This window comes from Pangasianodon hypophthalmus, chromosome 24, assembly GCF_027358585.1.
Source record: "Pangasianodon hypophthalmus isolate fPanHyp1 chromosome 24, fPanHyp1.pri, whole genome shotgun sequence".
Lineage (NCBI taxonomy): Eukaryota > Metazoa > Chordata > Actinopteri > Siluriformes > Pangasiidae > Pangasianodon > Pangasianodon hypophthalmus.
In genome coordinates, this window is record NC_069733.1 from 8,814,951 (window position 1) to 8,839,093 (window position 24,143).

Below are 24,143 nucleotides of genomic sequence, written 5' to 3' on the forward strand. Positions count from 1 at the left end.
ATTAATTTAGAAGATTTTCTTGAAATTGTGGTCAACAGATTTGAAAAAAAGAACTTTTAAGAATCATATACTGTTAAAATAAAAAATAATATACTTTATACATATGTATACACAAAGACATTACATTACATTACAAGAACTCTAAAATAAAAGTCATTAGAAAGAACATGTATATAGGGATTCCTTTCAATTTAGTACATGTAGGTACATATATGATACTGCCTCACTGGCAGTGTGTCCTTGAATGGGACAATTCTTGCCAATTGGAAGCATATGTGAATTTTGTTAAGATAGTTTGTTGATCTGTAACTGATTATTAACTTAGTTTGTCTGTTTTGCTTATCATGCTGTTTTTTTATGGTAAGTAAGGTTAGTTTAAGGCTGTTAACTTTAGTACTTGATAAATGCATTATGATGGTATATGGTGTTGCAAATTATATGAAATATACATTTTGTAATTTTCATTGTCAGTTACTGTTTACTTGTTGCTAATACTGTATTTAAAATATTGTATTAGTGCATCTAGTCTAAGTAAGTAAGTTTATAATAGATTTAAAAATACATTACTCATATGTTTTTAAATCATCAACTGTGGATATATATTTTTTAAGATCACACTGGCTTCCTAAAAAATAACAATAGTACTGCATATAGATTTTGTACTTTTGAACTTTTAAGTAGCCATATGAATCAGCCAACCAGCTAAAACTGCAATAGGGTATATTGCAGTTTACTTAATTTGGCAGGAAGTAAATAATAATGAATTTTTCACAAGATGAACTATATGAACAAGAATTTCTGCATCACGAAGGCTTAGAGCAAAGAAAAGATATGAAATATCAATGGAGCCCCAGGAAGGCCATGAAAATAATCTTTTTTTAATTCCTGTGCACAATTTACAATACTATGTGCAGGATTTAGTTTAGTGTGGCCATGGTACAGTATATGGACATCACAAAATCATAATGCATGCATGCAATTCACTTTATTCATGCTCCCAATTTTTATATTTCCAGTTTTCAAATTAATAAAATTATGCCCATGTTTTGGTTCATTTGTCCTCTTCTCTAAAGAAAACATGCTCACAGTTCTCTTTGAACAAAAATAAGTTTCAGTATATATTTTGAGTAATGGTAAAATGTTATGTAGAAAACTGCTAGCTCTAGTTGTGTTGAATGAAATGTAATGTCCTACTTCACCCACATCTACCATATATTACTACTATAAATATTACAATAAAGTAATACTAGCATATTTAGTCTATATCCAGAATTTTACCAGAATGGCTAACACACACACACACACATATATATATATATAAATATATATATATATATATAAATATATATATATATATATATATATATATATATATATATATATATATATAAGTGCTACATATGATTTTAATATATGATTTAATACTATATAATGTATAATGCTATATTTTTCCTCTATATATTTAATATATTTTCCTCTTGGCTATGCAAAACTAAATGAAACTGTGGTTTGAAGTGTTATACTAGATTTGTGTGTCATCAGTGTAGAAATGAAAATGTAAACCACGCAGCTGAATGATAAAGGAGGATGTAGATGAAAATTTTAATAGGGCTTAGGAAAGATCCACGTAGAATACCATGGGGAGAAAATTACAAGCTCTGTAATTACCAACGAGTGAGGTAGGAAAAACATAGGATTCTGTAATGAACTGTATAAGTAGGAACATGTAGGAGTAAACTATCAATAGAAACACATTCAGCAGAGGCCACTACAGTACCTTTCTTTAAGATCTTTGAAAGAAAAGGAAGGTTAGAGATGAGCCTGAAATTACTAAAAGCAATAGAACTGATGGAGGATTTTATGAAAATTTGGTGTGACTGCCAGTTTTCAGATTGAGAGCGAAGAACGTGGCCGGAGGCAAGAGCTTTTAACATTGTAAGAGATGGAAACTGAAAGGACAGAGAGAGAGGGAGCAGTGGTCCCTCACATAGGCAATATAAGCAGTTGTCTTGTCTGTTTAATTCAACTCTCGCACCAATACAACCCTGCCCCATGCAATTCCCCAAGAGTGCATGTTTAGGAATACACAGTACAAGACTGACAGCCTTTAAGAAGACCCTGACCTATTTGTACTAGCATGATAATATGTCATTCAAATATTTCTGGAAATCACTTTGGTTAAGGGCATCTGCCAATTGCTGTAAATGTAAATGCAAGAAAGCTGTCAAAATGTATTATTAGCTACATGCAGTCAATTCTGCCTCACCCTCCTCCCTAACTTCATTCCAAAGAGAAAAGATAGAAATAAGTTTTGAACCAAAGCCCTGGGAAACATTGTGAAACTGAAGAATTTTGCATAGACTTTAATGCCTCGTGGATGCTTTTGAAATCCCAGAATCACTGTACAACTCACACTGCACTATATTTATATATTTTTTTCTTGCACACAGTATGTTATAGAGTGCATTTTTGGGTCTGGATGCAGAGATGCCTTTGCCTTTACTGTTGTTGTTCTGGCTGTTCCTGCCTTCTCACACATTTCTCACTAATTATTTAAAACATTCTGGGTAATATTAGATCTGTCTTTGCTCAGAAATGATGCAAATGATTCTGTGTGATGGATGACAGAAGTAATAAAAAGGCACAATTAGCTTCCTATATTTTACTAAAATAAGTATTATGGGTCATTTTGTAGCTGTCAGTACTTACAGTTGAATAACCGGTACAGTTGGACTGAAATTATTTTACGGGCCTTTTTTTAAAATCCATTTTGGAATACACACTTGTTCAGGACCATCAACAGCTATTTTTTAAGACAGTTGAGTTGTTTATAATAGTTGGGCTAGTATAGGGACATATAAATACACAAATCTGAGTTACTTAGTTATGTGTTCAATTTTTTAAAATTCATCTCAACTTTTTTGTAAAATATGAGTTAAATACTCTCCTAATGCCTATGGGCATAGTAGACTACAGATGAAAATGCAAATACCACGTCATACATAAAAAGCAGCAGCTCAATTTCTTTATGCTACAGCAGATAGGATCGTTTTTAAGGATTCTGCTGTCAGTTAGTTATCATGTTAAGAAGGGTGTCTTAGGTCAAGCACGGCCTGTGTAAGTGGATTTGTGAAGTGAAGAAAGTGAGAAGTCTCATCAAACTACCGCTTAAGACCCTGACATTTAGAAGAACCTTGCTCATATTGGCTAAAATGAAAGTTTTTTTTCTGAAACTTTTATTAACAAGTAGAGCTTGACACCAAAGGTGTTGATGGGGATGCCTCCACCACCAAGAAGTCTAGTCCTTCTTGTTAGTAATTTGTATCCATGGCATGTCCTTAAAATATACTTCAAACAGGAAGGAAATTATTGAAGAAAGAAAAAAAATCATGGATTTGACCTTGCTGTGACCTTGATCCTGTTTGGTTCAATTTTAAAATCTAATCAGTTCATCTGCTGGTTACAGTGATAATTCCATATAAATCCTACAAACATTCAACCATTCATCCTTAAGATATTGTGCTAACACGAATCATGGATGGATGGATGGATGGATGGAAATATGGATGGACAGATGAATGGATAGATGCACAGACACATGGACAACTCAAAAATACAGTTCCCTTGTTGGCCCTTGTACAGTTAGTTTTGACAGGGTGGCAGTTTGGAAATAGGTTTTTGCTTCCTGGCTGTTGAGAAGGGTCTTTAGTAAAGCTGTTGCCCATAATCTGTCTACATACAGCATATAATTAAAAATTGCTAATCTCAAGAAGTTATTGTTCATGTAGGGAGTTAAAATAAATTGAGCACTCTTATAGTTAAGCACAGAATGCATTCTCAGGTCATACTTGGACTAATGCAAATTAGTTTACGTCACTACACTGGCAAAGGAAAAAAAAATAGACTGACCAAAATATGACCATTTTCAGAATCCACAATCACAAAACTTGTTTAATAGATTTATGATATTAGAATTTTGTATTGTGCTTTTTTTTTAAAGTTTGAGACTCAAAGACATGGACAAACCATTTCAGTGGCTTTTCAGTCATGATTTACTGCTGTGATATTTCCCAATGATCACAAAATACATAATGAATCAGATATAATTGTGTTCTTGTTGAAAAATGCCAGACCACAGACAAATTCCCATGAGGCATTGGGTTCATCTTGGCCCATAACTATACATAATAAAATTTAAACAACATGTTGGCCAAATATAGCCAAAGTACAATTCATTACAAGTAGAGCAATAAAAACCCTTTGTTTGGTGTCAGAATAAATGAACACACATGAAGGGAATATGGTGTTACATCATCTGGGCTTTTTTTTTTTTTAAAACTAACTCACAGCTTCATAAATCAGACTTTCATAATGCTTCCTCCTCAGAAGTCTCAGCATTCAGCCAATGGGAGTCTCACATGGCTGATACATGTCACGAGTGCCTGGTTCTCCTCTTATCTCCATCCAAACCCACCATGAAGCCCTTCATGAAAGGCGAGAGTCTCCATTGGCTATCTTTAGCTGGTTGTCCTGGGTTTCCAGAAAAGTATTTGAAGTGACCCACAAAATGATTTTACACACTCAGCAATAGAGTCTCTAAATGCCTTGAGTCTTATCCATTTTGTTTTTGGAAGTTTTTCATCTCTCCATGGGTTTCTAGTAGGAGTGTAGCACAATGCCACTATCTGTATCTACAGTATATCTGTTTAGTACTCCAAATATCCTTATCTGTATCTGTATTTGGATTTAAACCTGAAGGATGTATGGCCTAAACCAGAAAGGGGGTTTTGTGACTTTCTTTTTAAGTGAACCATACCGCTACATCCCTAGAAACACTGACAAAAAACAGAGGTAGAAATGCCAGCACTGTCAGCATGGGCTGTGAATTCTAGCTCTGACTGTTTGTAATTAGTCCCAACTAGAGATGATTGTGGGAATTTTTTTTTAATCCACTCACGCAGTTATTATTTTCGTTTGTACTCGTCAGCGATATTTTCTAACAAATTTAGTTCAATCTGTTTCCCAAAATATAAACAAACTAGTAGCTTAGTTTAAGCTATGACCCTGATCAGGCAGTTACTAAGGATGAATGAAGGAACAATATGAATGTATTGTGCAGTGTCACACATTCATGTTTTTAATTTTGTCCCTCAAGTCTCATATCTAACCAATAATCGCTCACACCTTCATGAAGGGATCCCAGTCCTCTAGTCTCAACCAGATGCCCTGTGAACCTTCATATCCATACTCACATCTGTTTAGAACATATTATCTGTTCTGAATAATGTATTCGTATTCAGTTACATCCCTAGTTTCTATGCACCTATACTAAAGCAGTGTGCAGTGTGTCATCTGCTAAAGTTTGGAAGTAAACCTTAAATAAGACATGGCAGTCAAATTTTGCAATCAAACCATTTTTTCCGGAAATGTAATTTGACAATATGTAAACCTGTGAATGGATTGGTTGATACTCTGCCCTGGGTTCTGCTACTGTAAATGTTATTAGACTTGTGGTTGCTGTTTGGCATACTGTCATTAGAATGCAGTGCAACACAAAAACAGTGAATTTCTGTCAAATTGTTACACAACCATTTAAGAGACCAAATTTGAGTTAAATTTTACAAAATAAATACTACGTACAATCTGTTGTTTTACAGGTAAGTTTTGAAGAATTCATGCTTGGACTCTCTGAAAAGTAAAAGCAGATTAGCCATGGCTGTAGCTGCTGGAACCTGCACTATTTATCACCCTTGTAAAGCAAATATTTAAAGCTGAGCATGAGAACTGTAGCCTCATTCAGAGCGGCATTTCTGACAGCATCCAGCTCATACTGACCAGACCAAAACAAATTAGCTTTTACCTGGGCCAAAGGCTCAGAGTTAGCTCAAAGGGGGCAAACACAAGCTCCAGTGTCCTGACACTAGGTCCACTTGTTGCGGTCTCTGCAAACACAGTGCTCCACCAAACTACTCAAACACACCCTCGAAAATTACCCAGCTGCCTGCTACTAGGACACTTTTGTTGTCTACTACCTGCTGACCATCTCAGTGGAATTTATGCCAAACTCTTCACACACCTCACCCAGACAACTGTCCATTGACCAAATGGGTGGATTCACTTTCCGTGTAATCACACTCCACTGTTAGGAGACGATGACGAAAAGAGACGCGTATTTTAAAATAGTTTGTGTTCTTGAACACACAAGGCCTTTTTTGTCAACCCAGTATGCTCATACATCTGTTAGAAATCTTTTTCTTTTTCATATACGGAAATATATTGGCTTATATTTACTGACAACCTTTCCAAAACCCGGAGCTCATTAGAAACCTTCTTTGTACATAGGTCACAAAATCTTTCAAAGGTACAAAACATTTCCTCAAACATATCCAGGAACACCTTGAAGACTCCATGCTTATTACCCAGTGGCTCCTGGCCGAGAGGTTGAAAGAGTCTTCAAACAGAATTCTATTCAGGTAAGATTGAAATCTCATTTGTGTCAGGACGGAAGGATTCACTGATCCGAGGCCAGGAATAACTCTGAAGACTAGAAGTCCTTTCATTTCAGGAAATATTGTTTGTGATTACATGCTTGTTTTTAGATTTATAAACATTTTCATGCCGTATTATGTTTTCTTAAGATGTTTTATTACTTCAAGAGTACACTCCAAAATGCAAACTAAATTTCATGAACATGGATCTCTCATCAACTCTAGCACGAATTCAAGCATAATCATATTGGATGAATAAAAGACTTACCACAAACACAACCAATGTCAGAATAAATTACACTAGTGTATTTATAAACAAGTACACGCCATTTATTATCCATCTTTCAACTTTACACGTCTTCAGCAATGATCCATATCAGGGGATGAAGGGGAGAAGATCAACCTGACAGACTAAAGGCCAGGGGGAATTTAGACAGGCTCAATTACAACCTGCCGAAGAAATTACTTTTGCGAAAAGCTTTGATCAGCATCACCCCCCTCTCCCTGACCCCCCAAAAGACACTGATGATGGACCATTGCCATGCCCTGATGAAACAGAAATGTTGCCACTCTGTAAATAAAACAATTATATTATATATTCAAAGTTGCCTAACAATTGTTTTATTATGCAAACGTGCTAACATTTTATATTATTTTATAAATTGCCTCTTTGTATATACTACTTTTCTGACATATTACAAAAAATATATTTGTGAAATTTGAATCATAATGCTGTGTTTTTACTCTTTTTAAACAGCATGTTCAACTCCACATTTGATGCTCTGAATCAGTTGTTGTATTATATAGTTTATGTGTAAAGCATGTATAGCACAGATGACGTAAACCAAATTGTGTGAGTTTTTCCACAAACAAACCCAAATGGATATCAAGAATTTTCTGCGACCCCAAGCTTTGACCACCCTACACTTTTTTATTCCAGGTTAAAATTAATAAGGACATGTAAATCCATATTCATCAAATGTGTCCAGCATATTTATATGTTCATTTTCTTGACTTCTGTTGTTCCACTGATGTCTTTTGTTACATTGGGGAACAACAGAAGGGGGAACTAGCAAAGGTTGATGAATTGAGAAATGTGTCCCTTTTTATTACTGAACTCCTACGCTAATGCAGTGTGTCAGGATAGTGAAAAAGACTACAATAGTACACACTATTAATTTAAAAGTGGTTTGCTGAATGGCTTGAAGAATGAATCCAAGTAACAGTTCAAAATAGTAGCACACAAACCATGAGTGTTATCTGTAATATTGAGTTTTACATAAAACGAAAGGTTTCTCTCACAACCTGATTTGTAAACCAAGCCACCCCGATTTTGGGAACTCCTGATTTAAAATATACAAAGAGATTATACACCCTAAAGTAGGCTTAAGAGAATTGAATGTGGCTCTGCATATCAGCATATCAATCCTTATTATTTCCATATGCTTGAATGATTTCAATACTGCCAAGAATTGCTTTTTTTCTCCCAGGTTATACAGAGTCATGGCACTATAAACTAAAGGAAAATCCACATTTTGGGACAAATACTACCTTCACAATCTCTTAAGATATTAATATTTAGGATATTTAGGCCAAACAATGTTCTCTTTGTATTACACTGGAATTTCTGTCTTTGGTCCAGCTCAGCTTGTACTGTGGAGTGCATCAAGCAGCACAAAGTACAGTCAGTAATCTAATTTACATGATTTCTGACACTTACAATGCAGTATGAATTTTAATTATGTCAGATCAGCCAAAAGAGCAAAACCAAAGCAAAACTAAAGTATGTTTAGAATATTTTCCACTTGTATTTGGTTTCCTGGGGCTCTCTATCCATTCCAGCTGTGACCATCTGACATCAACGACAACACTCACAGAGGATGCCAAAGTAACATCACTGAAGAGCAATGCCTGTGCTGTAGTGTATTCCTATTATATCACTATCATTTTGTGAGTCCATTACTGAACTGGAAACTGGGCCTTTTTACAAGAAGTAAAGTTTTGTGATAAAGGAAGTAAAATCTACTTTCTGTGTTTAAAAACTTCTTATACCATTCGTGTTTGGAGCTGCCATGGAATGTGTTTAAATTCATTTTATGTTTACGAAACCTTTCTTTTGTTTGTTTTATAGTGTTTACTGGAGCATTATTATCTCACAATGTGGGAACATGAAGTAATGATGTTTTTTTTCATGGAGAACACCTGGTCCTGTAAAACGGCTCCCTATTCCTGGGCCATAATAAAACCTTGCAAAGCAATCGTCTAATCTAATGACTCAACACAGATGTTCTGCCCCAGCACTATCTTTACAACTTCTAATTTAGATGTACATGCTTTTAAATGAATCATATTTCACTGTAATTGACTGTGAATGTCTTCTTTTTTGCATTTAAAATTTCAGAAATAAAGCAATACGTCAGTGCTAGTTTTAGCCATGAGATGGCCAACTTGGACTTCATTTCCCATCAGCCCCTTCAGACTACAACAGATTATATGACTCTGACACAGGCCCTCTTAATAACAGTCACATGTTTTGTGTTTCACCCTTGATTAGTGTCCCTATTTAAGTTCTGTATTTTCTCTGTTTAGTTGCTAAGCTTCTGCTGCCTGCAGCCTGTTGTATATTAAGTGCAACATTTCCTTAGCTCTTGTTTTGTTTAACTCATGATTCTTGTTTTGACTTTGTTTTTTTTTTTCCTCTTTTGTTTAATAAAAAGCACGTCCTTGCATCTTTCTCGACCATGACACTGATATACATGATACTGTCTCTTTAAATCAGGAAAAAAATTCATTCTTTAATCTGAGCACTGTTGAATGAGCAGGGAATAAACACTTTTAAAATAAAATTTTTAAAAAAATAAAATTCCATAATAATTCCATCTGACAGAGCTGACAAGGCAGTGACTGTGGTAGCCTGAAATATAAAGACAGGAAAGAATATTTTAATAATTCAAATAATCATTAACCTTTTCCAAATGTGTATAACCATATAATAATTAAAACATTTACACTATAAAAAAGCAGGTTTTAAACTGGACCACTGTATTTCATGTGAAAAGTCATTATACATTTATTCATCTTCAGTAGCAGCTTTATCATGATCAGGATTGTGGGGCATATGGAGCTTATGCTGAGAAATGTGGGCGTGACGCTGAAATACTGCCTTGATAGGGCACCCGTCGACCACAGGGCACCATACACATGCATATTTACAACTAGGGGCATTTTTGTGTATCCAAACTACCTACTGACACATTTTTGGGTGGTGAGAGGAAACTGGAGAAAGAGTAGGAAACTGACATGGACACAGGGAGGACACATGAACCTCCACACAGGCAATAACCTGAGCTCAGTTTTGAACCTGGGATCGTGGAGCTGTGAGGTATAGATTTTTGATAGAGATGTAAATTGAGCCCATGTGAGTGAAAGAACTCAGTTTGAACATATGGATCAATCATTATTGCCTTTGCCAACCACGAGTTTTATCATATGTGACGGTACTACGGTCTCCCCTCTGAATGCTATTTGGGACTCTCTCTTACTATTTCATTAGATCAAAATGATGGATGTTGCCAGCCACATAGTAAGCTGTTGGACTGAAACACTGTCACATACTGTATGTGGCTCAGTACAGATGCATGATAGCTGCCAGCAGTGAATGATAGTCCTATCTAGTATTAATTGGTGACTCTTCCCCATTCTTGACATTGATTTGAATGGGTGTCATACATGAGAAGCTATGTTTCAGTTATATAGTATAGTTGGACACCATGAAGGTTGGCTTACAATTTCTCATGAACGATCTAGACATCCCCAATATCAGGTCCCCTCAGGACATGATTGTTTGCAGTCCTCCTCACTGTTGCCCCAATGCAATCCGGAGCATTCTTACTAGGAGTATAACTGAATAGAAATACATTATTTAGATTCAGATTCCAGATGCAACATCAGGCCCTCCTCGACCTGCACCAACAACAACAACAACAACAACAGCACTTCGAAGCCACCGTTAAGGAGCAGGCTGAGGACAGACATGATCCAGATACAACTAACTGCTCCTCCAGCTGGAGCTCCTCCATCAGAGGTTGTTACAGCCGGCCTGGCTGTGATGATCACAAAGATGTCCACAGTGGGCAATCCAGAGGCCTTTGTGGAGCTCTTCAAGAATGTGGCAGCTGCATAGGGATGGCCTGAGGATGAGTGGGCCTTATTCCTCCTCCCCTTGCTGTTGGGGGAAGCCCAGCTTGCTGCTCAGCAGATGCAACTGGAGTCATGGATGTAACTGGAGTACCAGAGTGTAAAGTAGGCAGTGCTGCGGCAGGTTGGCCGGACCCTGGAAGAACATCTCTGATGCTTCCGGACCCTGAAGGTCATGCAGTTTGGCCACCCATCTAGTGGCATCCTCAATCTAGCGATGTTGGAACACTCGACTCCTGGCAGGAGCAGTGGAGTGGGTCTAGTGCCACCAGCCAGCGTCCCTCAACAAGGCCATCCAACTGGTGGAGGAAAACCTGGCAGCATCCCCAGAAGTGGAAACACTGGAAGACCTCAACCTAACAAATCTGATTCAATGTGGGGTACTGGGAAATGCACGATTGATGAAGGTGAGGTGTGTGCACGGAGTTGTTCTCAAATATCCTCTGGTGTCAGTGTAAATAACTTTCCAGGGCCAAATGCGTAGCATTGAGGTGGCAGTTAGTCCCCACCTTAATGGGCATCCACTGATTTTAGGGATGAATTGCCAAAGTTTTAGGAACATATTAAAACCTATGATGGTGTATAGATCCTGCTGCAGTGTAGTGAGGTGTGGGGTGTGTGCCACTCTGGCTGGGGAGGTGGTGCAGGGAACGTCAACACTGGTTCCATGTCACCAGGACCATTCAAGCATCGGCTGCGGACAGAGAGAACAGTTGGGTTGAGCAAGCAGGTAACACGTGATTGTTCTCACCTGTGTGTTATTACTGGCAGCCTACTTATATCTGTATGTGTGTTTTCCTTTCAGTAGAGTCTGTGAGCCAGAGAGAGATGGAGCTAATGGAGCTGACGCAACACACTTGCTTTGAACTTGAACTTAAATTTGAACTCGGACTTGACAAGCTGTGAACAGCTTAGTGTTTTGGATTCTTTTGATTTTTTTATTAAGTAGAAGAGGCGTGCGCTGAAAAGCACTTGCATTAGATTAAAAAAAGAACGACACACACACACACACACACACACACACACACACTGAGGTCAACAGATGCAAGTACAGATATGAACAGGAGGTTCACTATTTGTTTTTTTTTGTTTTTAGAAAGCTTGTCAGACAAATTTCGTGTGGACATGAGTGAGCTGCCAGATATGAAAGTGGTTTAAATTAGGCTGCTAGTATGTTTATATTTTGGGAAATACATTTTTAAAATATATTTTCATGACTTCTGCAAGTTTGCCAGTGTGTTCAAGTGAGTTTCATAAGCTCTTCCTTAACACCTTTCCATTGTTTCCACTAAACTTGGGTCTTGCCTTGGTCTGGTGTAAGGACTGTATTTCTGTGAAGACTTCTAGAGCATGTTGACAGAATCACTTCACTTTTGCTGAAGAGGAACATACTAGTGAAAACTGTCCTCAAATTTGCTGGTAGTAACAATATCAAATAATTTAGAACCTGAAACCTGAATTCCCCATTTTCATGGTACTGACAGTGGCATGTCTTCCTGCTTGAGGCTTTAGAGGCAGTGATATAATTGCATTTATCAGAATCATCCTTTGATATTTTACTTTTGTCATGATTAATGGATTTCTGAGTTTGCTTCCCTGTAACATATTCTCAGTCTGTGTATGAGGTGAATCTTGTAAGGGGGTTCTTTCATTTGGAGCTTTTTTCCTTTGCCATATTTGCTTCCTCAGAAAATTGTTCCTAAAATGAAATCACTACATTTGTCCATGAATAAATGGTACTGCTCCATCAGAACCAGAACAGTTTTTTCCCCAACAGCAGTTACTCTTCCCAAAAAGCCACCAATAACAAATAAGCAGAACTGACATTCCCTTTACCAGATACCACTGAATGTGTATTTTGTATTTGTATTATGCTCATTTTATTGTATTGTATGTGGACTTTCCTTTGTATTTATTGTTTATTGAACTGTATTTAATGTGTGTACTTTTGTAGTACAAGGGCAGGCTCACTGGCAAGCCATCAAAGCCCTCTCCAAAGCTGCTGAGAAGAGCAGCCAGTGGCTCTGGATGAACAGGAAGGATCCCTTCTGGGACGCCAGGTCTCGCTGCTGAACTCTCTGGAGATGTATTTGGGTCATCAGTGAAAGCTGATGGAGTGCTGGAGCAGTGGAGTGACTAACACAGCTGGTAACGCTGACACTTTACAGCTGGACCCTATCCCAAGAACACTGGGCATGAGGTAGGAATACAACCTGGATGAGACACCAGTCCATCACAAGACACCAAGTAAACACACACATTCACATGCTCATTCACATATAGAGGTAATTTGAAGTAGTCAAGCCACCTACTGGTATGCTTTTGGGAGGTGAGAGGAAACTGGAGAAGCTGAAGGAAACCCAATATTACTTTGTGTATTATTCCTCCATAATCATTGACTATACAGAATCACATATAATTTTTATTTTACTTATAACATTGCTACTGTAAAAGGCTTTTCATCTTAATATTTGATATATATATATATATATATATATATATATATATATATATATATATATTATACTAATAATATCAAATACTGTAAAAGGCTTTTCATCTTAATATTTGATATATATATATATATATATATATATATATATATATATATATATATATATATATATTATACTAATAATATCAAATATTAAGATGAAAAGCCTTTTACAGTAGCAATGTTATAAGTAAAATAAAAATTATATGTGATTCTGTATAGTCAATGATATATATATATATGTATATATATACAGTTCAAAACATTGCTCTTCATTACTAGTATAATGTGTATAACGGCTTTAGGTTTGGGCAATTTCGTTCACTAAGAATAAGTACAAACTGGAAAAGAGAGTAATTACACACCAAATTGTCCATATTGCCTCCCTAATAAAAACATAAAGAACATGATGATCACAAAGCCAGTACTTGTGTTTAAGTCAGGGACTGTAAAATAAATATTGACCTCAGTGAGTAGGGTCTCTGAATCACAAACTTTTAATAAAATTTTACTGTTTTAGGATTACAGACAAGTTATTGACTTCAAAGATATGTTAATACGAGCTTCCAACTGAGAGGGACTCAAGAACCCCACTCAAGAGCTGATGCAAATATTTCTCTGAACTTTTACATTCATGGGCCAAGTTTATATTGAACAGCCAAGCAGATGGAACTCTGAATAAAGCAATTCATTTGGGTTTGTTGGAAGCCACCCACACACAGGTCACAAAGTTACTCAGCTTCCCATTTTAGTGAGGCTCGGGCTCCAGTTCTTTTACAGTTTGTCTTCTGGTATTTAGAGTACAATTTCCAGGTCTAAGCTTTTAAAGTAGTACGTACATCACTAGTCTTAACCACATCCTGAAATTTGCTCATCAGTTCTGTACTGATGTAGTTCTGCTCCAAGCTTAAGTGCTCGAGAGAACACTGGCTTATGGAGAGTGCCTCAAGGAGAGCATGTCCTCCAACCTCACCAAAATTATTGCGGTCCAAGTCTATTTTCCGCAAGCTTTCATTGATTTGCAGAGCCTCAGCAAATAGTTTGACCCCTTGGTCTCCCAGGTTGTTCTCATCTAGAATGATGTGGGTGAGTTTATTGTTTACCTTCAGACTTTCAAAAAAGACATACCAGGCCTCCATGCTAGAGCAACATGTTTGGGCCAGGCCCAGATATTGCAACTGGGAGTGATACCTTATAAAGGTGCCTAATACTCTCAGTCCCTCACTGCCAATCCCATTTCCACCCAAGTCCAGCTCTATGAGTGCAAAGCTTGGCTCAGAAAGGTAGAATTGTCTTGGATATACTGGCATTCTTGGTGATGCTGCTGTTTTTACTTGAAGATCAGCCACACCACTAAGCAGGACCTGAACTCCTACATCGCCTAGATGATTTCCAAACAACCTAGACAGAAAAGAAAAGTTTATTGATAATTACAGGGTGATTCAGAAGACTCTGATCCATAATCTATAATATTAACTAACTTATTTGTAGTGAGTCTGACAGAGAAGTCAGTTGATTTGATGGCTTACAGTAGTCCCTTGATCTCTGGTTTGGCCTGTAGAAGGTCCAGCAGTCCATGAACTCCTAGAGGTCCGATATGGTTGAGATTGAGGTTGACCAATGTGACTTCAGATAGGCTATTCTTCAGTGCTGCCACAAAACTCAGTAGCAGTTCATCTGTCACTCCTGTATTCCTCAGCACCAGCTCCACCTCATCTGATGTATTCAACACCTCCAGCATAGCATCCAGCTGCAGTAAATGTATAGACACACATTCTCTGAAAATGTCAATGATTCTATAATATCCAGTACAATATACAGCACTTCTGCAATATACTACAAAAATACAACAGAGGTTCAGTTCTGCCAAATATTGCAAACATAAATTAAAGGAATATCTTGATGCAAGATATTCTCTTACATGGGAATTGAGCAGAAATTCTATAATTAGTGTATGGAAAATTAAAAGGTATCTCTGTCTTTATTTGTCCAATCAAAACACTGAGTTACCTGCTTATTCATTCATTTTCTAACTACAGGGAACTTGGGTGAATGTCAGAGGAGAATGGCCAGACTGGTTCAAGGTGACAGGAATGCTATAGCAACTCAAATAACCACTCTTTATAACCATGGTGAGCAGAAAAGCATCCCAGAATGCACAACCCATTGAGGCAGAAGGGCTACAACAGCAGAAGACCACATCATAGCTGTAAGTTGTAAGGAGGTGGGGGGATGGATGGGGGGTTGTTGGAGGCCACAGAATTTGGTGGCAGAATTTGGGGGTGGGGTGGTGGGGGGTTACAATGTTAAACTTAAAAGAAAGGTCCTTTTCTATAGGCTTCTTCTTGCATTTACATCATTAACTGTCTGCTAACTTTCAAGTTCTTATGAACATTCACACATTCAGGTGTTACTATTTAAGAGGGGGATAGGGATCATTATTTCATAAGAAAATTTCTAAAAATGGCAGCCCAATCCCGTGATTGGGTGGGCCAAGCCCCCTTGTCCCCCATGGAGCTGGGCATGGTTCCACTCATGTCAACAAGAACAGGAATTTGAGTCTACAGTGGACACAGGCTCACTGAAACTGAACTACTGAAGATTGAAAAAAGACCTATTTGAGTTACCATACCATTCCTGTCAGCTTGAACCAGTCTGGCCATTCTCCTCTGACCTCTCTCATCAACAATTTTGTACCTCCTGCAGAACTGCCACTTACTGGATGTTTTTTTCCCCACTCCATTCTCTGTAAACTCTATAGGCTGTTGTGCGTGAAAATCCCAGGAGATCAGCAGTTTCTGAAATACTCAAACCATCCCATCTGGCACCAACAACAATGCCACTATCAGTGTCAATGAGATCACATTATTTCCCAATTCTGATGTTGAATGTGAGCATAAACCGAAGGTCTTGACCTGTATCTGCATGATTTTATTCACTGTGCTGCTGCAACATGATTGGATAATTGCGTGACATGGACTGATTTGATGGTTGCATGAATGAGCAGGTGTTCCTATTAAAGTGACTGGTGAGTGTATGTACACTTTGTAGGTAACTGACTGTAGCCTTTTTTTTTTTTTGCTATTCAACTGACAGCCATTGTACCCCATCTATTAATGGAAAGGGACCTCTATAGGACTACTACTGGCTACTTAATGTAACCATTCATAATATCTAATAAAGTGAAACCCTTAGTGTATTGGATGGATCCATCAATTAAATGAATGGTGGTAATGTATAATACTTAGAATTTTTCAAGTCAAAGTAAACTATTTGGTGTATTTGCAAGGATGGTTTAGTTCGGTAAATTTTGTTTATGCAGCACTAACATGTACTCTTCTACAAAACAAAGCCACTGGGTCTGCTTCATTTAGCCAGCTGATCAGGAAAAGGGGCATTGGTTTATTTCATTCAAAAGCAGACCTGCTTGATGCCAGGAAACTTTAGCCTCTCAGCTCTATGCATGTTCATCATTTTCATTTTGGCCACAGACGCCATGTCTGCTATAAATAAATTTGGAGTAATAAACCTTGGTTCAACAAAGCAAAAAGTGTTTGTAATTACTTCAGTGAAACAAGCTGTAGTGCAGAGCATAGATTACTGCTTTGCTTTTAAATGCAGAATCTTGTTTTTCTCATATGCATATTGTCTCACATAAGGTTTTAAACTTCCAGTATTGCTTTCTCTTATTATATCCTTTATATTTAATGTCTTTGCTTGTGCAGATTCAGTGTTGTCACTAGCACCAAGAGAAATGCAATTACAATAAGCTGCATCGTCTTTAAGGTGTTCAAACAAAGCTATCTTCTGATAAACCTCTCTTCTTTCCTAACACTGACCTTTGCTTTGATTTGGACTCACTCCTGACTAGATCTCAGCTAGACATAGCTTTTGATTTAGTTTAATGCCACATTGATCAAAAGCTTTGTACATATTATATAACACTGTAATGTTAATAAAACTGTAATGTTAATAAAAAAAGATTTATCCACACTTTGGTGGTTGAACCAACCTTTTTTTGCAGTTCTTGTTTTTTCTCAAATGCGTCATTCTCTAGGATCTCTAAAAATAGAGTTCATGGTTAAATAATCACAATAGCGTAGCAGAGAAATGTACAAATGTGTGTTTTTGTTTTTTTTTTTTTTTTTTACACAGGGCATTTATGTGTGTTGAGTTTGTCATACTAACCTTGATTTTTCATATCAGTCCTGGGCTTCCCTGACTTTGAATGGACAGCATTATCACTCTCTTCACTGAGTTCCAACTCAGTAGCTGAGTCATTAGGGTGGGGGCCCAAAGTGAGCTGCTCTCTGAGTTTATTCCTCTCAAACTCTAAGAATGGGAAAAAACAGCTGTTGATGTTACAGCACAAATAGAGTACTCTATGATCTTAAACTATGGTCTTAAACTATGGTCTTAAAATCCTCCAATATGTTCAGTTGTCTTAGTCTAAATGTTATAAACTCTGTGATCATTTTAAAGAACAGTCTCAGGTTACAGTAGTCCATATTTGACAATAAAATATTCTGGGTATAAGTAATGAGGAAGATTCGGAAGATCCATAGCTTTTAAATGTCTTCCTGGCATATTCTCATGGTACCTGAAGTATATTGCTACATTAAAAAACAATTTTTTTGCAGGATTGAACTATTTTGTAAAAGTGACTCGGTGGGAATCAGTTTAAATGACTCAATGGGAACCTTGTCTGTGAGCAATAAGCCACAGTTCTTTACTTACTGTTTGCTTTGAACCACTTGTGTTGTTCTAGGCCAGATTCCAGACCAGTGCTCATTTCAACACATTCTTCATAGAAGTCTCTCAGTCTATCCCCGTTTCTGCTTTTGCCATTTGATTCCCGAGGATCTAGCTTTTCCTTTCCAATTTGCTTACTCAGGGCTTCTCTGTCCTGTAATAAATCTTCAAGAAGTACAACTGCCCATAACTCCTCTGTTTGTCTGAAGGGGTTTTATCAAATGAAATATAGCATTTATGCTTAGAGTGGTTGTAAGTTTTAAGAGATATGATAAGGTGCCAAAGTAACCTTGTCCAATCCTTTCACAAGCCCAATTAACTTTCATAAAAGTAAAATATTCACCTTTGTCTTTATTGCTGGTCTTTGGCTTCTCTTTGCCATGTTCCTTCACATTCTTTGATTTTTCCAGATGAGGTATTGAGCTATTCAAAACTGTTGACTTGGTTTCATCCTCTCTAGTGTCTCTTTTGTATTGAGATGCCTCAGAGCCATTGCTGTCTCTTCGCCGGCCATAACGCCTCTTCTGTCGCTTGTATCGTTTTCTTTCTGTCATGCTGTCATTCATATCTTCACTATCTGTTAGCACCTTGCTGGCATCTTTGGGAAGCTTTCTTGTTCTCTGTACAGATCTCTCCATTCCAGTAGGGATGAATAAAGGGGAAGAAGGGCAAGACTCCATGTTACCTAGAAATGATTTCAAATATGATCCAATATAATGCAAGTATTATGTGCACACTGACCCTTTTGATCATATAGGGAAAACTGTTAATACTCATTGATATGCAGGTCATCCAACCTTCATGAGATTTGAGAGTGTGGATACTGTGATGAATAATATCTTCTGGTTCATTGCCAATACCATGTCTAGAATTCACACATCTGGAATAAAAGGAAACATTAGCAGAAATGTGTTGTAGAAATATCATACTTCAACTCATCTCAATTCAGTGACTCAACTCAACTTTAACATCAATAAAACTCAATTTCAACATCAAGTTCATCTTTAATTCCACTAAAGTTCAATTTAAACTAAATTCAACTCAACTTCAATTCATCTCACACTCAACAACGTCAGCTTTAACCTTAATTTAATTCAACTCACAGCAACTCAACTTCAGCTTCCACATAATTCCGGTTCAGTTTAAGTCAAGCCAACGTAATGCCAAGTCAACTTCAACTCAACTCGAGTTGAACTTCAATTCAACTTCAACTGAATTCATCTAAACTCAACATTAACTAAATTCTTTAATGTAACTCAATTTCAATTCAAGCCAACCTAAACTCAAAATCCACTTCAACTTTACCCCTTAACGTCAACTCAGCTCTACTCAACTCAACATAACTTCAACTCAACTCAACTTCATCTTCAACTCAACCTAACCTCAACTGAAATTCAACTCAAACTCAACTTTAACTTCAACTTTGTCCTCAATTTGATTCAACCTACCACAAGTTGAACTTCCACTCCACTCAGTTTCAACTTAACTTAACAAATCAACATCAACTAATTCTAATTTACCTTCAACGGCCACTAATTCATCTCAACTCAACTTCAGTTCAACTCAGACCAACCTCAATTTCAGCTTTATTATGGACTCAACTTAACTCAGCTTCAACTCAGCTTCAATTTCCACTCAGTTTCAACTCAATTTAATGCAACATTGTTCCAGTCAATGATAATAATAATAATAATGATGAAATTAATTATGGTCTTATAGATGTACACACAATAACCTAAATTTTCAACACAGAGGAAAGAAATACTTTAGTGCGGGACAATAACAAAAACTACATAGACTTAGTACAAGAATGGTCTCAAATAGCAGAACATTATGTACAAAGAGTATTATACCAAAGTCACAGTACATCTAAAGCATTACAGAGAACACTTACTTATAGCAGGGTTTCCCTCCACTCAGTCGGATCAGTCTGAAACAGCTCTTGCGGCCTTGCTGAAAGCCGGGGGTGTAACGATACTCACAGCATGAACTTATTCTACCGGCCATTATTCCATTGACGTAGAAGGTGGCACTGAATGGGTAGCCAAGGTGTCTCTGAGAAATAAACTGGAACTGCTCTGTAGACGACATTGTAAATTATGGTTAATCACAATTATGATGATTATTTCCTACTCAGCTGAAGAACATTAGGGAAAATGGGCAATCATTTTGGTCCTCCATGCCAGGTATTAAAGTAAGCTATGTCTCAGAACTTTTTGAATTACTGAATTTTTTACTTCCTGGCTCAATGGTGTGCAGTGTCTGGTGTTATTACCTCCAGGCTGAACAGATCCTTTAAAGACACAGATGTTCTCCCCTCCGCATTTCTGTTGGAGCACTTTCATGTCATCCTGGGTGGTCCCAGGCTTCCTCTGGCCCAGGTACAGCATTGTCACTAAGACATTAGACTTCCTTGACTCTTTTTGTTCCTTTAAATAATTCTGATTAGGAAGAGAAATATTAAAATAAAAGAAGATATTTGAATGTTAAGGCAAACCTCTTTGAATCTTTGAAAGGTAAAACACTTTTCAGTCTTACATATGGGAAAATCCAATTTAAAGATGCAGTCATTGTTGTAACTTCAAAAAAAATCTATGTCTTTAAAAAGATACTGTACTTTGCAATAATGTGATGGGCTGGCATCCCATGTAGAGTGTATTTGCTCTAGTGATCCATTGCAACCATGATCAGCATATAGCAGTTATTGAAGATGAATGAATAAATGAATGAATTTATTAATTAGATTTGCAAAATCATCATGCAATATATCTGTCTTGTGTCTTTATTTAAGGTTTCCTTTTACTTTATTATTGGCCTGGAAAGGAGCAACTGCTCTGGAGGTGGGGAAGGATCGTAAATGTTCTCATTGCAATTGTGATTTACTTCTAAAGCAGGAGATGGCTCTAAAAATTATAAACTGCTACTTTATTATTGCTTATTCTGAATCCACTCTGTGCAATAAACACGTAAACTTTAAAGTTTTTTGGATAAAACTCAAAGACTTCGGAATAAAAATGCCAGTGACTAATGGAAAGTTGTTCATATACAGAGATATACAGAGAAAAAATGGCCTGTCATTGTATAAAGTGGTGCAGCTGAGATTGTTCTGCCAGAAATACACAAATCTCAACACTGACTTGTGTGCATTGCCTTAGGAAAGATTTGTGTATCAGTTTCAACTCTAAAACTAAATGCTGCAAGCTGGTTCTTCACCGTTCTAGCACTGAAGTCTGAGGCTCTTTGCGAGATGACAGATGAGGTGGATCTGCGACGTCTGCTGCTGTACACATGTGGACAGGACTGGCTGAGATTTACTCTCGCTGCTTGCAGGTTTGACGTCTTTTCTGTGATGGCTGGCAGGTAAACATCAGTCAGATGGGCTCCATTCACCAGCTGGCTCAATTTCCTGGGCTGTGTTGTAGAAAATCAAAAATCCAAAGACTGTAAAAATCATACAGAGGCAAACTGGGATGAAAAGGCAGTGAGTTATCTATGCGATATAGTAGTCCACAAACCTGCAGGCTTTAGAGATCTGGTGAATAAAACACTCGTGTGTATTTATTAAATGGATCTGGTGACCAAATGCAATGAATTTTAACCTCATGGCCTTAAAAATGAGTTCATTCAATGATATATACAGTAAACTTCTGTTTAAAGCTGTTTCTCACCTTTTATCCATTTACAACTTTCATACAAATTAGATAATGTGCACAAGTTCTTACAAATTTTAGATTGGATTTTATATAAAGACAAATAAACTATGACTTATTCTGTCTTGGTCATGGAAAATGATGGATTTCATATTGGACCCTTAAAAAAAACCTTGTAATAAATAAATAAATTCATATTATTCCCATTGAGTCTACCATGGAAGACTGGAATATCTTTAACACTTGAGGGTTTTAAAACACGTGTGTAATTGTTGATATGATGTTTTCTGTGATGATTTTTTTTTCCTGTCGGGAAACTCGAGTGTAAGAACTTGTAAACAAGTCTCCTGACATGGGAAAGTGTTCAGGGCAGGGCTTTATAGTTTCTTGGTAACATAACAAACCAAGCAGCTTTTTGTTATTGCTTACTTCAAGAAAGAGGAAAAGAAAATACTGGTGTAGAAACCACTATTTATACTTGTTATAAAGTAAGTGATAACAGGAGTAAACTTGTTCCATGGACATTCCCTAACATTTAACATAACTCTAAACAGATATAAAGTACCATGTGCTGTACTTTAATAAATAATAATAATACAAAATGCTGGTGTTGGCATCACATCAGGGTGTATCACACCACCCCATAATTTATTATTTTCCTGTAACAGCACACCTCATTGTGTTTTAGTACTTATTTAATGACTAACCTGTTAACATCCAACAAAAACTCCTTCATGACCTTACTTAAAATTCCATATTCAGTGAATACCAATTCACCATGCAATTCCAACTGAATACCCATTGGATATGGGAATCCCATGTGAATTTTCCTTATGGTATTGGAATATACCTTGTGAACCTCAATAGCATCAGGTCCATTTAGCAGAACGAGACTTCCTTTGCTGGTAATCACACTGTCCAGGGCCAGTCTGTGGAAGTATGTAGGTGTCCTCTTCCCTGTCCTACTTTGGGTAAGAATCTATAGTGGAAAAAAAATTTATGCAGCATTTAATTTTCTCTTTCTCTCTTAAATGAAAATACTAATTCATGTTACTCAGCTTATTCACTTTATTCACACTGACTTTTGCTCCGTTTCCTTTATCAAACAGCTCATGGACACTCTGGCTATGTCTCATGATGCGCCTAGTGGAAAGTGGCAACTTTCTGGTTTCCGTCACTTCTCTCTCGAATCTTCTGTTCTAAAAAGAAAAAAAAATAAATTGGCAAACTTTTATGGTTGGGCATTTATATGGGGTAATTAAAAGATCATGACAGTGATGCTTGTTCAGAGGGAATAAAAGCTATTCTGCCCCATTTCAGTTCTACCATGACTAATGAATAAGATGTCTGTGAAACATGATAGCATTCTAAGTCCAGTGTCACGTCATCTGGTATCCAGAGATCCAAGAAGGCAAGGAAACAGCCAGCATTCAGGACAAACGCATTACATAATGCATGTACAACTACTGAGCACTAAGCCCTCACTGCTGAGAGATAAATGAAGATAATCAGCTTCTAGTTACAGTTTATGACACTGTTTATATCCAGAGTATTTTGATTGATCTTATTTACATTTTATTATCCACAATACTTGGTATTACTTACTGTAGTTATCTTCCTTCATTTTGTACATTTGTCAAACAAAGGTCAAACTGTAACAAACACGGTCTTCATTTTTGGATGTAATGTGTTCCAGACAATCTACTGTCTATGTACAGTATCAAACAATTACTGCTCATTTCAGCTAACATCTAAGTAGTCTGAAGATGTGATTACTCAAATAGTTGGACAAAATTCATCCTACCTGCTGTTCTTTTATGGAGACAAAAGAGTAATCCAGGTGCTGTGGTAATGATGTGATCTTTCATCTCCTTGTTGATCCTTCACTCGCTGCTCTAGTGCCAGGCCAAGGTGATATCTGAGAGGCTGTCAGCTTTGATGCCTGGTGTTGGCACACTGCTCTGGTCTCTCATTAATGGATAATGGGCTTGAACCTACTGTTTCTCACTGGCTGAGGAACGAAAGAGAACGCTTTATATAACTAGTCTTGGTTTTGTTCTGCAGTTTGTGGTTGCCACCCTAATTAATAAAAGTTGCCACACCACATGGTAACTGGCATGTAACCAGTGTTTCATGTATTTTTTGAGCCATTCATACCAGTTGCTCTCTCCATACCTCCATGGAATTATTTCTCCAAATGCTGCTACTGTAGACTTACTTTAGGGACACATTCCTGCACTCACTCTATATCTACTGTGGCCGATCTAACTGTATTGTGCTCTGTTAGCTTAAGGAAAGCTTCCAAAGCATCCAAAATATCCATTCACACAGATCCTGCTTTCATGTTGTGTTTGGCTGAAGTGGCCAACCTTCTCCTACTCTTTTAATCAAATCTTTACAGCTGATTCAGTACAGGCCAGTTAAAATAAGATAAGAGTGCTTTGGGGTTGTTTTTCTGATTAATTTTAGAAAATTGTGTTAGGCATGATACTGATTGTGTTAGTTTCACTGTAACATTTACACTTTTAAACCTTTATTATTATAGATTAAACCTTATACGCA

General features: G+C 37.1%; 1 protein-coding gene across 1 annotated transcript; it reads right to left on the minus strand.

Moving 5' to 3' along the window:
• Nucleotides 1-13,741: 13,741 nt before the first annotated feature.
• Nucleotides 13,742-22,717, minus strand: LOC113536867 (uncharacterized). Its single transcript, XM_026930995.3, has 12 exons — nt 22,664-22,717; nt 22,432-22,560; nt 21,145-21,342; nt 20,207-20,372; nt 19,826-20,009; nt 18,729-18,811; nt 18,275-18,616; nt 17,917-18,096; nt 17,368-17,511; nt 17,192-17,241; nt 14,709-14,929; nt 13,742-14,580 (listed from the first exon to the last, which is right to left on the minus strand). The coding sequence occupies exons 1-12, from the start codon at nt 22,715-22,717 to the stop codon at nt 13,995-13,997; spliced, it is 2,337 nt and encodes a 778-aa protein (XP_026786796.3). The 3' UTR covers nt 13,742-13,994.
• Between the last annotated feature and the right edge of the window lie 1,426 nt (nt 22,718-24,143).

What these genes read in the sequence shown, in the direction of transcription:
- LOC113536867 (XM_026930995.3), bottom strand. Translation starts at nt 22,717, where the DNA reads ATGAGACATAGCCAGAGTGTCCATGAGCTGTTTGATAAAGGAAACGGA. An exon ending in ATGCTATTGAGGTTCACAAG is followed by an intron (nt 21,343 to 22,431) that starts GTATATTCCAAT and finishes TCTACAACACAG; the next exon opens with CCCAGGAAATTGAGCCAGCT. An exon ending in CAAGTGGTTCAAAGCAAACA is followed by an intron (nt 17,512 to 17,916) that starts GTAAGTAAAGAA and finishes TCCCATTCTTAG; the next exon opens with AGTTTGAGAGGAATAAACTC.